The sequence below is a fragment of the Marmota monax genome, unplaced genomic scaffold (genome assembly GCF_021218885.2).
Source record: "Marmota monax isolate L192 unplaced genomic scaffold, Marmota_monax_Labrador192_F-V1.1 WCK01_AAM20220418_F8-fsc00052, whole genome shotgun sequence".
Lineage (NCBI taxonomy): Eukaryota > Metazoa > Chordata > Mammalia > Rodentia > Sciuridae > Marmota > Marmota monax.
Window position 1 is genome coordinate 4011540 of NW_026693473.1, and position 13232 is coordinate 4024771.

Sequence of the window (13232 nt, forward strand, 5' to 3'; positions counted from 1 at the left end):
ATAGCACAACAACTAATTTATATAGATTTACATTGCATTAGGCATTATAAGTAATCTAGAGATGATTTAATATATATGAAGGATGTGCATAACTTATTTGCAAATACTACTCCATTTTACATAAGGGACTGGAGCATCCACATATTTTGGTAGCCGTGTGTATATGTGTGTGGTGGGGGTGTTCTGGAGCTAATTCCCTGAGAATACTGAAGGACAACTGCACTGTGATACGGGATTATAGTTACATCTTAGCTTTATTGAAAACAGTGACATAACTTTTGTGTTTTATTCTGTTTTGGGGGATTTTGAAAAAAAATGGAAGAAATATCTTTACAACATCATTTAAAATTCCTAAGTCTCTGCCTTAGATTTTTGTATAATCGTGATAAGATTTCTATAACCTCCATTCTCTAAATTTTCTGCAATGAATATGTATGGCTTTAATCATAAGAAAATGCTCGCTCGCTCTCGCTCTCTCTCTCTCTCTCAACACAAAACTGTCCAAGAAGGCCTGGAGCTCTAGATCCTGCATCTGCCTCTGGCAGAGGAAGCCCACTTGCCTTTCACACTCAGACCACCACACCCTCCTTTTCCAGAAGCACTCTGAGGGTCCTTAATTCTGGGACAGAGCTGGTTACTAAAGTCTTTGGCAACCATGCCAGCTCATCTGCATACAGTGTGGAGCCTCTCAATAGATTCTGAATGGTCATGCTTTTCAAAGCCTGTGTTTCCAGAAAATTTAGTGTGTGTTTGTGTGTGTGTTTGAGTGCGTGTGTGTATTGCCAAAGGTTTACATTCCCATTGATGCCATTCCAACAATAGGTGGTGGGCATTCCCTAGGAATTCTCATGACTATACATAAACTTTCTAGTCCTTAAGACTTAACATACCCTGAATGCCCTGAGAGGTGGACACCTGGACCCTATATCCTATAACACTTTTGAACTTCTTTGGCTGCCAACAGGCCCAAAGGAATCGGAGATCCCAGGATCTAAAATGTCCCCACTGCCCCCTATCAGCTGTGGAGGCTAACAGGAAATAGCAATCCCAAAGCAGCAGATATTCACATTTCCTGAGGTTTTTCTGATTGGGCTCCCCTTGGGCTCTGGGGATGCCGCCCATTTCTGTCTCAGGTAAGCAGGAAGACCTCCAGGAAGGCTCTGTTCCTCCCCCTCCTCTACTTCAGGCACCTTCAAGCTTCAAGTGCTTCTGCCTCCACTCCCAAGGGCCTCCACTTCCTCCAACCCTCAGATCATAGGCTTTATAGCCCATCTACAATTAGATTCTGCTGGGAATCTTAGGAGAATTGATCCAGCCAATTAAGTTAGGAAATTGCTCTCTAAATTTAACATGTCCATCAATCTCATCCAAAATGGCAGCATTGATTTGGTGGGCTGAAGCTTTAAGGTTATTTTTATTTAATCCAACAGAAACTATATTAGGCTTCCCCCACTTCACAGGTTTACTCGCTTCCCAATTTGGTTTTATTAAGCTCAGCACTGAAGCTATCTCATAAAATAACCCTCATCAATACTTTCCTGCAGGATTCCCCCATCTCCACCCTGGAGATATTGCCAGGAAAAGCTGCTGAGGTAACACGCATAAATCTCTCCTGTCACTTGCCTTTGGTGTGCTCTGTGTCCCCATTTGTGAATTTGTTTATTCCCAACCTCTTTTTCAAAAAAAGGATTAGGACAATATGTGTGCATGTGTACATAAACCCACATATGGAAAGATATCCCCTATTAAAGTCACACTCTACTTGGGTCATTTCCTCCACCTTGAGAAGCCATCTGTTACCCCGGAGCATTGTTCTAATGGCCAGGACCATGCCAAGAGGGGCCCACACACATATGCGCAAAGACAGAGTTACATTTGGAGACTGGATATCATCTTTAATTAATAATGCCACAGTCCAACATCCTTTCTGTTGCTGTAGCAGATGGTGACTGTGTGCGCGCACATGCGCTTGTGTGTGTGTGTGTGTGTGTGTGTGTGTTCCTGAAGAGATGAGAGGCCAGCATAGACTCCCAAGCAGGTCTCAGCTAACGACTCTGCTTAGCAGCAACTGGAAGATGATCTCTATAGGGATACAAAGGCCAGACTTTGCCTCTTATGGTACTGAGCCTTCCTTCCTCCCAGGCCACCTTTTGTTTCTTCTGGGCAAGGCTGAGACCTGTACTAGGTCAGGTTAAAGGGCTTCTCAGAAAAGACCAGCCTCTGGTTCCCAGTTCTTACTGCCTCTGACCAGAGGAATATCCCTGGGTGAAATACAAATAGCTAGGCCAAGGCAGACCACCTGGGCCAGCACTGGTCCCCTATGTCATACTGGGGCAGCACCACAATGGTCCAGCACTGGGCAGAGATCCAGAGCTACTGGGCCATTTGATAAGTTCTTTTCAGAGACAATCTGAATGTAGACAAGGCCTTTCTTCCGGCCAGCCACAGAGGGTCAGACTTGGCTGTGGCAGCCACTGGAAGTCATTTCCAACGCAACCCCAACCCAACAGCCTGCCCTCCTGACACTGCCATCTCCACTCTTCTCAATTCCTCACGTGCCCAGTAGGTCTGTAGCTCAAACATGGCAGGGGAGGGTCATCATGATGGTGGTCACAAGGAGGCCATGAGAGACCTGGGCTAAGCTGGATCTGCAGCCATGTGCCGGCCCTGAAGCCAGCCCTCTCCCCCATGGTCACCGCCAGCCAGGGCTCTCTGAAGCCAGATTGGATCCCCACAGGCCAGGCAACAAGTTCTTGGCCTAGTGCAGAGGGAGAAAACCAAAGTGGCTCCACGGTCCCATCTCCACTGCTCTGTGCCTTGGGAAGGCAAGGAGCCCAAGTCCCAGGATGGTAGGATCAGCTGTTGGGGAAGCACCGCTGTCCAGGTGAGGCCTCAGGCCGGAAGCTGGGCTTGTTCAGCGGGCTGGGGTAGTAGGTGGTCGTGTATACATTGGTCTGCTGTAGTGGGTAGAAGTTGGCTCTGTCATCAGGGATCAGGTTATTTTTGTTCAGGGTCTGTGGGAAGAAGAAATCAGAGAGAAAGGGGTTAGGGGAGAGGTAGGGAAGGGAACAGGCCAGGGCCAGGGGTCCAGGAGTCAGCTGGTGAAGAAACGTTCCAGATGCTGAGGCAGTGCTCCCTCATGCCAACATGCCCCCCACTGTCCACCCCGTCATGCCCAGCTCAAGGATAGGACCACTGTTCCCTTCACCCTGGCTTCTGCTACTACCAGAAGGCTCCGCACCTTGAACTCCATGGGAGTGTATTTCTCATTCTTGGGGGTGCCCCCACCCTTGTAGTGCAGGTGATTGGGGGTGGCAGGATGGACGAGTGTGGACTCCTGAGACTGACGCTGGCAGTGCTGGCAAGACAGGTACACCGCCAAGGTCAGGAGCCCAGAGCCCAGGAAGCAGGAAACGCCGGTGGCCACCAGGTGGATAAGACTGAACCCTGGAGAAGGACAGGCAGGTGGTAAGAAAAGGACCACTGTGAAGAAGAGAGATTCCTGACTATCTCCTGAGAGTGGAAATAGCAATAAGAGGCTCTGGGACACAAAGGAAAGAAAGGATTTTGAGGCCAGAGCCAAAGGAAACAGGGGAGCCTCCTCCCCAGGAAAATCTGTGGCTTGAGTCAGACATGGCAACCAGAAGATCGGGGGATGGATAACTTTCTTAGGTATAGACTGATGATGGCCTCCCAGATGAGGAGCATGGCTGGAACTACCCAGGTCTCCCTGCACACAGCCTGGAAGTAGTGGGCCTGACTGTCTGAAGTGGGAGGTAGGAAGAATCCAGGCTTTGGAGTGGGGAGGAGGAATAGAAGTATGTGTCATGAGTGGCTCCTTTTACCTCCACAGCTGGCGGCCTCCTCCACACTGGAGGCAGGCAGGATTACTGCAGGAAGACAAGTGGAGAAAGTGTTAGGGCAAAGTGGAGAGAGGCAGGCTCCCTCCTGGGCTGGGTGTGGCTCTGGGAGGACCCCTGGGTCAGCACTAAAGTGCAGGAATGGGCCTCCCTTTGTCACTCCACAGACCTCTTCTCTACAAGGGCTGGCCTGTTCACTAGCTATGTAGTGCCAGAGCCCCAGGTGTGTGCACCAGGCAAGAGGTGAGTCTCTGGGTATTTCATCTTGCTCCAGGACATACCCCAGCCCAGGACACAGTCGTCAGACTGGGAACTTGGGAGCTTGGGGAAGGAAAGGCTGGTCTGAAGGTTTTGGCATAAGAACCTACCAGGAATTTCGCTGTAGGGACAGGGGCGACTCTGGCTGCTGTTTCCAGCACAGGCATTGGGCCCTGGAACAAGCTCCTCACAGTGCCGGCTTCGGCTTTGGGCTCCATCTTCGGTGCATATACCCCACTCAGACCATGGTGACCAGCCTTCTGTGGGTTGTTTGGGATGCAGTTGAGTGCCCCAGGAACCACGGCTGGGGATCAGAGGCTCCATGGTGCTCCCCAACCCCGGCCAGATGTACCCAGTACCTGGGCAGGCCTGTGTGGCACATAGTGCCTCCTCCGTGTGCAGCCCGAGACAGATGTCCTCACCTGGAGAGGGAGCAGGGCTGGTGCAGGAACGTGTGCGCTGATAGTGGCCCCCACCGCAGGAGGCTGAGCATTGGGACCACGAGGTCCAGCAGGACCAGGCACCCCGCACTGCAAGTGGATGGCATGTGTGAGGGAGGAACCGAGGCACCCTGGGCCACAGTGACTTCCACCTCCACCTCTACCCCACCCTATCCCCACTCAACAGGCACTCTTAGGGTACACATGTGGCAGGGGAAATGCAGGCAGTAGCAGAGACAACCTGAGGGAGAGAAACCAGCTCCACCTTATCTGTCTAACCAATTAGGGGAGAGGAAAAAGTGAGGCCGAGTAAGAAAAGGCCCCACTTCACTGAAGTATCCTCTATATTCATGGACAAAGCAAAAAATACTCTAGTGGCCCTTGCACAGGATTGGCAGGAAAAAGAAGTGACCTGGGGCATGGGGTTCCCGGGTAGTCCTGAGCCTCCAGGGCCACGGAGTTTCCCTGGTGGAGGATTTCGATACGCCAAAGGCTCCTTCCTCAAGATTACCTGGGCAAGCCTGCGGGTTGCAGTCCTGGTACTCGGCGGCGTCGCCCACGCAGGGCAGGCCTCCACTGCGGGGCTCCGGGTTGGTGCACGTTCTCTTGCGGACGCGAAAGCCCAGCTCGCAGTCCCGGGAGCAGGACGACCAGGGGCCCCAGGCAGCCCAGCCCCCGCTCAGCGAGTGTGGGGACGTGCTCCCGCTGCGCAGGAGATCCTCCACCAGGGCTGGGGAGGGCCGCGGGCCTCAGCGATGCGGGCGCCGACAACCGGGCCACCCGCTCCAGTCCCCGGGCCTTCCCCGGGCTCCCGCTCCCGGCCTCCCCGACCCGCCCCCGATGCTCCGCGGGCCGGGAGGTGGGGCGGAGGGCGCGGGGCTGTACCGTCGGTGTCGCAGGCTCCGGAGCCGTCCGCTGGGCAGGTCCTCGTCTCAGTCCTCCTCCTGCCAAGCTGCAGGCCGTGGGGGTCAGGCAGGGGAGCGCGGCACGTGAAGCGGAAGCGCTGCTCCTGCCGCGCCCCGCCCTGCGTCACGTTCACGGGCAGCCAAGGGGTCCACGGGGTGTTGCGCCGCACTTCTGGACAGCCCTCGGGGTTGCAGGTCTTGAATTCCTTTGGAATCGGGGTGGTTTCAGAGCCCTGCAGCCCCCAGGCCTGCCCTGCCCTGGGGTTCCAGGCCACGCGGCCTACCCACGCCCCTCACCCCTCGCCCCGGCCCTCACCACACCACAGCCTGGGCAGGAGTTGCCATTCTCGCAGGCCCGACGACGCGACTGCATACCGCCCCCGCAGTTGTTGCTGCACTTGCTCCAGGAGCCCCAGGAGGCCCAGAAGATGGGCACTGGGCAAGGGGTGTTTTCATTGCAGAACCTGGGGAAGAGGGGGAGGAGTCATCACCCTAAGGAGGGGTACTGCCACCCCTGACAAGGTGTCACTTGGGAGATTGGCAAGGAAAAGAGTACCCTGGGGTCACCCAGAAATTCCAGGCCACTTTGTAGCAGGCCCAGAAAGTGTGGGACCTCAGGGCAGTCGGTCTTCTGATCTCCCTGACCATCCGCTAGCTCACCGCTCCTCCCGGCCCTTGCCCACGCAGATGCGGCCCCCGTGGCGGGGCGCAGGGTTGCTGCAACTTCGCTGGCGGACCTGGAAGCCGATCCCACAGGATGTGCTGCACTGTGCCCATGAAGACCACGGGGTCCATGCCCCATTCCTGGTAGAGTGACATGGGACAGAAACAGATGCACCTCTTGAGCCCTAGCTACTTAGATCTGGTCCACATCTGGTATGGAATTTGTATTTTCATCAGGAGGGACCAGATGGTGACAGAAAATATCAGCTCTTAACCAGGCTGATACCCATTCATCCGTTTCTTCATTCATGCCACAAACATGTATTGAGAACCTTCTATAACCTGGATCCTACCCATGGAGGCCAAAGGACTCACTCTGTAAGAAGGTCCCAGTCACCTTTCCCGTATGCAGTTGTCCTTTCACCCTTCTTAATTGGTCAGTCCTTGCACTCCAACCCCAAATCTCACCCCTGTTCTGCACTCACATTCTTGGCTCCAACCTCAGACACTACTCACTATTGTCCAGTGATCACTGGGCTCCTTATCTTTCAAGTAAGCTGGACAACTGTATTCCTACCTCTTAAGGTTGCTGTGAGCCGTTAAATTAGTGAACATATATGAAATAGTTATTTTAAGAGTTCCCAAAATAATAGGTTCATTATTATAACCATTTTATGGAGTCCCCAGATACCAGGCAGTTGCAAGCTTTTTACATACATTATCTCCTTTAACCTTCTCAACAACTCTTCGTGAGGTACTGTAACCCTCACTTAGAGAAACTCAGAGTGGTTAGGTGGCTGGCCAAGGTCACATCTCTAGACCATATAGTCCAGGATTGCCACCATCTCATCCTGTCCCTCAAGTTTGGGATAGCAAGACCCACTGAGGCTAACCTGTCTGGGAGGGACTCCCATGCCTGGGCAGCCTTCCTCTTTGCATCAAGAGATACCACAAGGTAAAAACTTCCCTCCCACTGTTATGGAAAATTCCCCAGAGTTCGTGTTTCCTGCCTCAGACATTAGTCATCTGTTCAGTTCCTGGCACTGCCCTGCAGAGGTTTTTGTCCCTTAGTGCAAGCAGTTGGATGGGGATGCCCCTTATCTCCCATTCTTTCCACCCAAGTTGAAGGCCAACACCATGCAACCCCTATCCTTTCATACCTGGAACAGTTGGCGATGTGGATGGCTGGACCCAGGCAGCTGAGGCCCCCACAGCGGGGCCGGGGGGAGTCACAGGATCGGGCCCGGCACTGGCAAGAGCCTGAGTTGTCTCCATCTAAATGCTCACATGGTTGCCATGGTGACCATGGACCAAAGCCCCCATCCCGTGTCACATTCCGCACCTGCAGACTCACAGAAGGGGAAGGACCCCTGTCACAGGAGGCAGGGGCAGGAAGGTTTGAGATCCCAGGGCACTTGGGGAATACTGATGGGAGTCAAAGTCTAGATTGAGGGACGAGGGCTGAGGTGGAGGGGGGCACAAAGGGGTTCTCACAGGACAGGCTGTGATGTTCTGGGTCCAGAGGCTCATGTTGGAACTGTCCTCCAGTGTGCTGCAACGTTGCTGCTTCCCATCCCAGCCGCAGTATGGGTCCCGTGCCCCCAGGCATGCCCTGCCAGACGGAGGTGCTGACACTTAGGTCCACTGACTTCCCAGCCTCAGTTGCATCTCAAGAATATGCCTGGACAACCCCCTCCTGAGCACCTCTTTCCATGCAGTTCCTTCCTTGATATTTAGTAAATTCCCTGTGCACTCTGTGTCAGGCATCATTTTAAGCACTTTACAAGCATGAATTAATTTAATGCAGCAACTCAGTGATGCAGGCCAATTACCATCCCCACATTGTATAGAGGAAGCCCAGAGAAATGACCACTAACTCAAACTCTCCAGAGACTGCACACTTAACCAAAAGACTATATTACTTTCCTTGAGGACAGGTGCTTCATATTCCCCATATAGGGCTGCAGGAATAGACATGGGTAATAAAATCCAAAAAGGTGGTGCCTCCCTGTGAGATGCTCTGACTAAGACAGAGAAGACCTTAAAGTGTTCTTGACCCTGGCTCACATGAGAATTACCCAAGGTGCTTTTTGAAAATACTGGTACTGGAGGCCATCCCAAACAGGAATCTCTACAAAGGGGTGGCTTTTAAAAGCTCCCTGGCCAATTCTAAGCATAGTAAGCCCAACTGAGCATCAGGACCCATACGCAACTTTTTTGTTGTACAAAGAGAGGGGGAAAAGAGGTGACCACACATATTATTCATGGTGGAGTTGAGACCATGCTTCCCAACCACACTTCTCCCTTCACACTCCTGCCTCCCAGCTGCAGATTACGTCTAATTTCACACACGGAGTGAATACGGATCCATCCTTCAAAACACTGCACAGAGTCAGGGAATACTTGGGTGTAGTCCAGGGTCACCTGGAGCTCTTCAGTGGCAGAAAGCAGAGTTCAGGGTTTTAGCATCATAAGAAGGTGCTCAGCTGCCAGGAAGGACAGCTCACCCTTCCTGGCCCCAGGGCAAGTCTCTAGCAGTGGCCCAGGAAAGATAATGGTTCCCACATCAATGTGTGTCCTAGATGCTTCCACTTCTCATGTCCTAGGGTTCCTTTCTTCCTTTTCTTCTGAATTATTTAAGGCAATGTATCCTTTACATTTTTTTAGCAAGAATTTTAAATTCCTGCTAGTAGGACTTCAAGGAGTAGAAAAAAGAGACTATGAGGATTATGGAGTCAGGATTTGCTGTCCATTAGCATGTAAAGAGAGTAGAAGATCCTGGATCCAGAAAGAAGTTCCTTCTAAACCCCCAGAGAGCTCACTCCAACCTGTGGCTTTGAGTCTCTGCTCCCTGGCTGACATTTGGACCAAAAACACTGCTAGCAAATTCAACTGATCAGCACTCAGTCAAGCCTTTGCCAGTTTATTTCCCTTAGCCTCCAAAGGCAGTGACAAACTTGAGAGGCAGCTGATGTGACACTTTATAACCAAATAAGTTAACTGGGCAAAACAGAATTAGCCATGATTTGTGATGAGTAATAATAACAAAGAAGATTCTCTTCATCAAAAAACAAATATCTCCCAGCAGAGAAAATGACTAAGGGCAAAAAATTTTGAATAGGCTTATATAAGACAAAAGCAAATGATTCTGTAGGAACCCAGCGTGTCTCCTGCTACTTCTTCCTCTAGAGTGTCACCACTTTTAGAGCAATAGTTCCCAAGCCTTGACTGCAAATTGGAATTTTCTGAGCATCTTTTAAAATGCTTAAGCAAACAAAACAAGTCCTCCTGAATCTGGGCCCTTTAGACTGGAAGAGGCCCAGGCATTAGACTCTTTTAAACTCCCCAGGTGATTGCAATGAATAGCCATGGAATAGCCTGAACGACTGGTCCAGGCGCACTTTTGTCAGAGCCCAAAATGAAGTGCCTTGTTTTTCCAATCCCTGACAATAGGAAATGAAGGAAAGAAAAAGTAGAGTAGGCACTGCCCCAGCCTGCCCCTGCCCAGGCCCTCTCACCCTCTTGGTCTTTCCTTTCTCTGTAGTCTCAGACAAGAAAGGGAGACCACAGGAACAGCAGCCTGCTCTACCCCTGCCCCTGCTCCTGGCATCCTGTGGGCCTTTGAGATGCCCCAGGGACCAGGGCCTGAGGTCTTTTCCTGTGGAAACTAAACAGAATGACTGCCTCCTTGGCTCAGGTAGATCCACATTCACTGTTTTTGGCCAAAGGCCACTTTAAAGCTGACAAAACAGAGGACACTCTTAAGAAAAAGCTCCAAGCAGAAGACAGTTGAAGCGTGTCTCTGACTGTAGAAAGGGGAGGTGATTTAGAGTTCTTTTCATAAAAGGAGCCATCAGGCCAGTAATGTGTCACCACGCCTTCTTTACTGCACCATCTCCAGCAGCCGTTGCAAAAGGGAACAGGTTCATTGCATGGGCTCACAGGCAGGACAGAGATGGATGGTGGACATTGTAAGCAATCAGATTCCAGCTCCTCTAGCAATAGCCGCACGGGGGGAGCTGTCCAAGGTAGAAACGGCACCCTGAGGCTGTGAGCAAGTGGTCGTTACTTAAGACTGAAGAGGAATGGGGCCTGGTCAGGAGAAGATGCCCTCCGAGTGTGGGCCTCTGCTGCCCTCACAGAGCAGGCTGAGGGGACCTATGAATGAACTTGGGTAGAGGATCCCCTCTCCCAAGGGCAGGGAGAAAGGCCTGCCAGAAGGAGGAAGGAGTCATAGATGCTTAAAACGTCCACTTTATAGACTCCCTCATTCCCCCTGCTCCTCCTCATGTGAGCCCTGGTCCTCTCTGGCCAGTCCCTTGTCTTGGCTGTGCCCCGTGGGGCTGAGATTTGCCCCAATGAAAGGAAGCAGTTGGAGATAAGCCCCTGGATTCTGGGCAGAGGAGGGGGCCCACCAACACCTCTGCTTACCCCCCTCATCCTCCTGCTAGTCTTGGAAGGAATGAGGAAACAAGCATGAAATAGCGATCCTAGGACACAGTAAAACCCTGTGATATGCACCCCATGATAGCGCACATTCTGATAAACTGTGATTGGCAGTTGGCTCCCAGACATCTGGAGTGCACAGCCTGGTGGCTGCATGTCCTTGCTTGGGTCATTTTATTAACCTTGCAGTAATATGAATTGCTTTTTATAGTCTGTGGACCAAACTTAGAGTTTTATGCCATGGTTTTCATCATATACTTCAAGGACTTCTATCCCAAACTCAGGAAACCAGATAGGACAGCAGTGTCCAACTCTGAACTGATTGTCTGCCATGTTCTCCAGGATAGGAGTGCATCAGGCCCCATACACAACCTCCCCATCTCCTCAAAGAAGAGCATGAGTGGGGAAATGGCCCAGCAATTCCCTTCCTCTTTCCACTGCAGACACCAGACTTTATGTCTGGGTTAGAGCCACACTAGTTCACTGGGGACGTCCATCTGCCCCATGATGGTGCTGCTCACTCCTGTCTGATCCATCCTTGTAAAACACCTTTCTGGGCAGCCTGGGGCTCCACCCTCTGTTCCATGACCACCTCAGTGCCCACAGCCACAGGATTCAAGTCCAAATCCTCCCTTGATATTCTCAGCTGGCCTCAATCCACTTTTCAGTCCTATTTCTCACATCTCTCCTGCACCAACCTCCTTTTAGGCCAAATAATTAGCCAGCAGAAAGATCCGTCCTGTGCGGAAGGCCATTTTGTGCCTTCAACTGGGTGAGGAGGATTCCTGGTGGAACATAAAACATACTGGGGCGCTGGGTTTGTGTTGTGGGATTTACAACCTCTTGGAAAACAAGATGCATGTGAAAAGTTTAATAAGAGATGGGGGAATGCTGTCAAGCAGATGACTTTTCACTCAAGGCCAGTGTCACAGACTCAATATCACATATTCAACATCACAGATTCTAAGACTTCAGAGAGCCCAGGAGGTTGGGGCTGGGGTACTCCTAAATGAGATTAGGGAGGTCAAAAATAGGAATAAATGTACTAGCCACCACTTATGATTTTCTAAACTAGGCACTTCATGAACACCAGTCTCAATCCTTAAAACAACTCTGCATCATGCACTCCATCAAATTTCCTGCCATTTTCCTGATGAGAGAGTCAGGGCTCAAAAAGGTTAAGTGACCCACTTGAGATCATATAATCAGTAGGTGATGGAGCTGTGATGGATCTCCAGGTGTGTCTAACTCCATCACAAATCCTTCCTAATACATCCTTCTCTCTCCATGCGACAGAGAAGGGCTGGGGTTCCTCTCCCTACCCAGATATCCAGAGCTTTGAGTGAAGCAAGTATTGGAGGCCCGTTCATCTTGTTTCCTCTCACACCAGCAGTTCTGCAAAGTGCCCTGAGCATGGTCGGACTTGGTAAATATGTGCTGTTTGGCTGATAGAGCCATGTGTGAGGGGCTTGGGGAGCCTGAGTCTGCCCACTGCCCTCCTGCTCCTTGGCTGCTTCCTCATGGCTGTGCAGCCTCTTCCCCTGCCCTGCAGGCCTCTGTCCAGCTTCCAGAACACTCCACCAGAACTGGAGAACAACCCTTGGCAGCATAGATACTATTTGTCTCCCAAATCTCAAGGACAGATGGCAGAGCTAGGAGGACTCTCTGTTGCAAAGGCCACAGAAAGTCCATGTGGCTGAGGCTATGCCAAGTCTTGACGCTCTCAAAAAGGAGGCTATGCACCCTAGGACAGCTTCACTTGGTTGGAGTCTGGAATGCATTTCCGTTTGGCTTCAATTTTCCCCTTAGAACTGGTGGCACTGTTGCCACATCTTTGACTCCACTTGAAGTTATGGTATGGAGACCCAATCTCAGAAGCAGTGGGAACCAAGGGGAATTCCTACAGGTGGTTTCTTACTTCCACCCACCACACCAGCCCTCTCTTCCTGTTCTAGGGAAGGAAGAGGGGTGAAGACTTGAGCTGACTCAAAGCATTATCTCCCATCTGCACCCACATCTGGGCGATAAGTACTGTGGTTTCAAAGATAAAGGTCTCTCTCTGAACTTCAGGGACTGAGAACAAATCAAGTGGTTTAGAGATGGCTGATGGGCTCTAACCATGGGGTTGCCAACAGGGGCAACAACATCCACCACAATTTGCTAAACAACTGCTTCCTGCAGTCAGTGATCGTCTTTTATGCAGTTATCCCAATTAACCCCCACAAGTTACTTTACAAGGTGGAAACTAAAGTACAGAAAGGTTAAGTAACTTGTCCAAAGGCACACACTGAAGACCTCGGAGATGTGATCCTAGATGGCCCAGACTCCCTTCTTAGCGCCATCTCCGAGGTGTGACTGGGGGGCCACCTCCCTCCTTCCCGCTGCTGGCTTACCCCTGACTGCGGTAGGCGGCGCACCTCTCCAGAGGGACCCGCAGGACTCCGTCGCTCAGCCCCACAAAAAGCGCTCGGGCGCTGTGCAGGATTCGCAGGCTGCGCAGGGGCTCTTGTCGCCCGGGAGGCAGCACGTGCAGCTCCTCCAGATAACAGCCACGGAGGCCACGGCTCACAGTGGACAGCGCCTTCAGGATGGTGCCTGACTCTGGGGGTCCAGAGGAAGGTGACCTTGAAGAATGGGGAACCTCGTAGCCCAGCCCTGCA

General features: G+C 51.6%; 1 protein-coding gene across 2 annotated transcripts in view; it reads right to left on the minus strand.

The window, feature by feature from the left end:
* Nucleotides 1-235: 235 nt before the first annotated feature.
* Nucleotides 236-13232, minus strand: part of Sema5b (semaphorin 5B) — a 116385-nt gene continuing 103388 nt past the window's right edge. Inside the window, exons 11-22 of one of the 2 annotated variants that reach the window (XM_046458062.2) lie at nucleotides 12966-13173; nucleotides 7621-7738; nucleotides 7287-7468; nucleotides 6124-6267; nucleotides 5780-5927; nucleotides 5444-5669; nucleotides 5070-5288; nucleotides 4478-4648; nucleotides 4229-4378; nucleotides 3846-3890; nucleotides 3242-3447; nucleotides 236-3014 (exon numbers count right to left, since the gene is read on the minus strand). In XM_046458062.2, the coding sequence (XP_046314018.1) occupies nucleotides 2856-3014; nucleotides 3242-3447; nucleotides 3846-3890; nucleotides 4229-4378; nucleotides 4478-4648; nucleotides 5070-5288; nucleotides 5444-5669; nucleotides 5780-5927; nucleotides 6124-6267; nucleotides 7287-7468; nucleotides 7621-7738; nucleotides 12966-13173 (1976 nt within the window). In that variant the 3' untranslated portion in view covers nucleotides 236-2855. The remainder of the gene's footprint in view (nucleotides 3015-3241; nucleotides 3448-3845; nucleotides 3891-4228; nucleotides 4379-4477; nucleotides 4649-5069; nucleotides 5289-5443; nucleotides 5670-5779; nucleotides 5928-6123; nucleotides 6268-7286; nucleotides 7469-7620; nucleotides 7739-12965; nucleotides 13174-13232) is intronic. The other variant, XM_046458063.2, reaches the window with a different exon arrangement.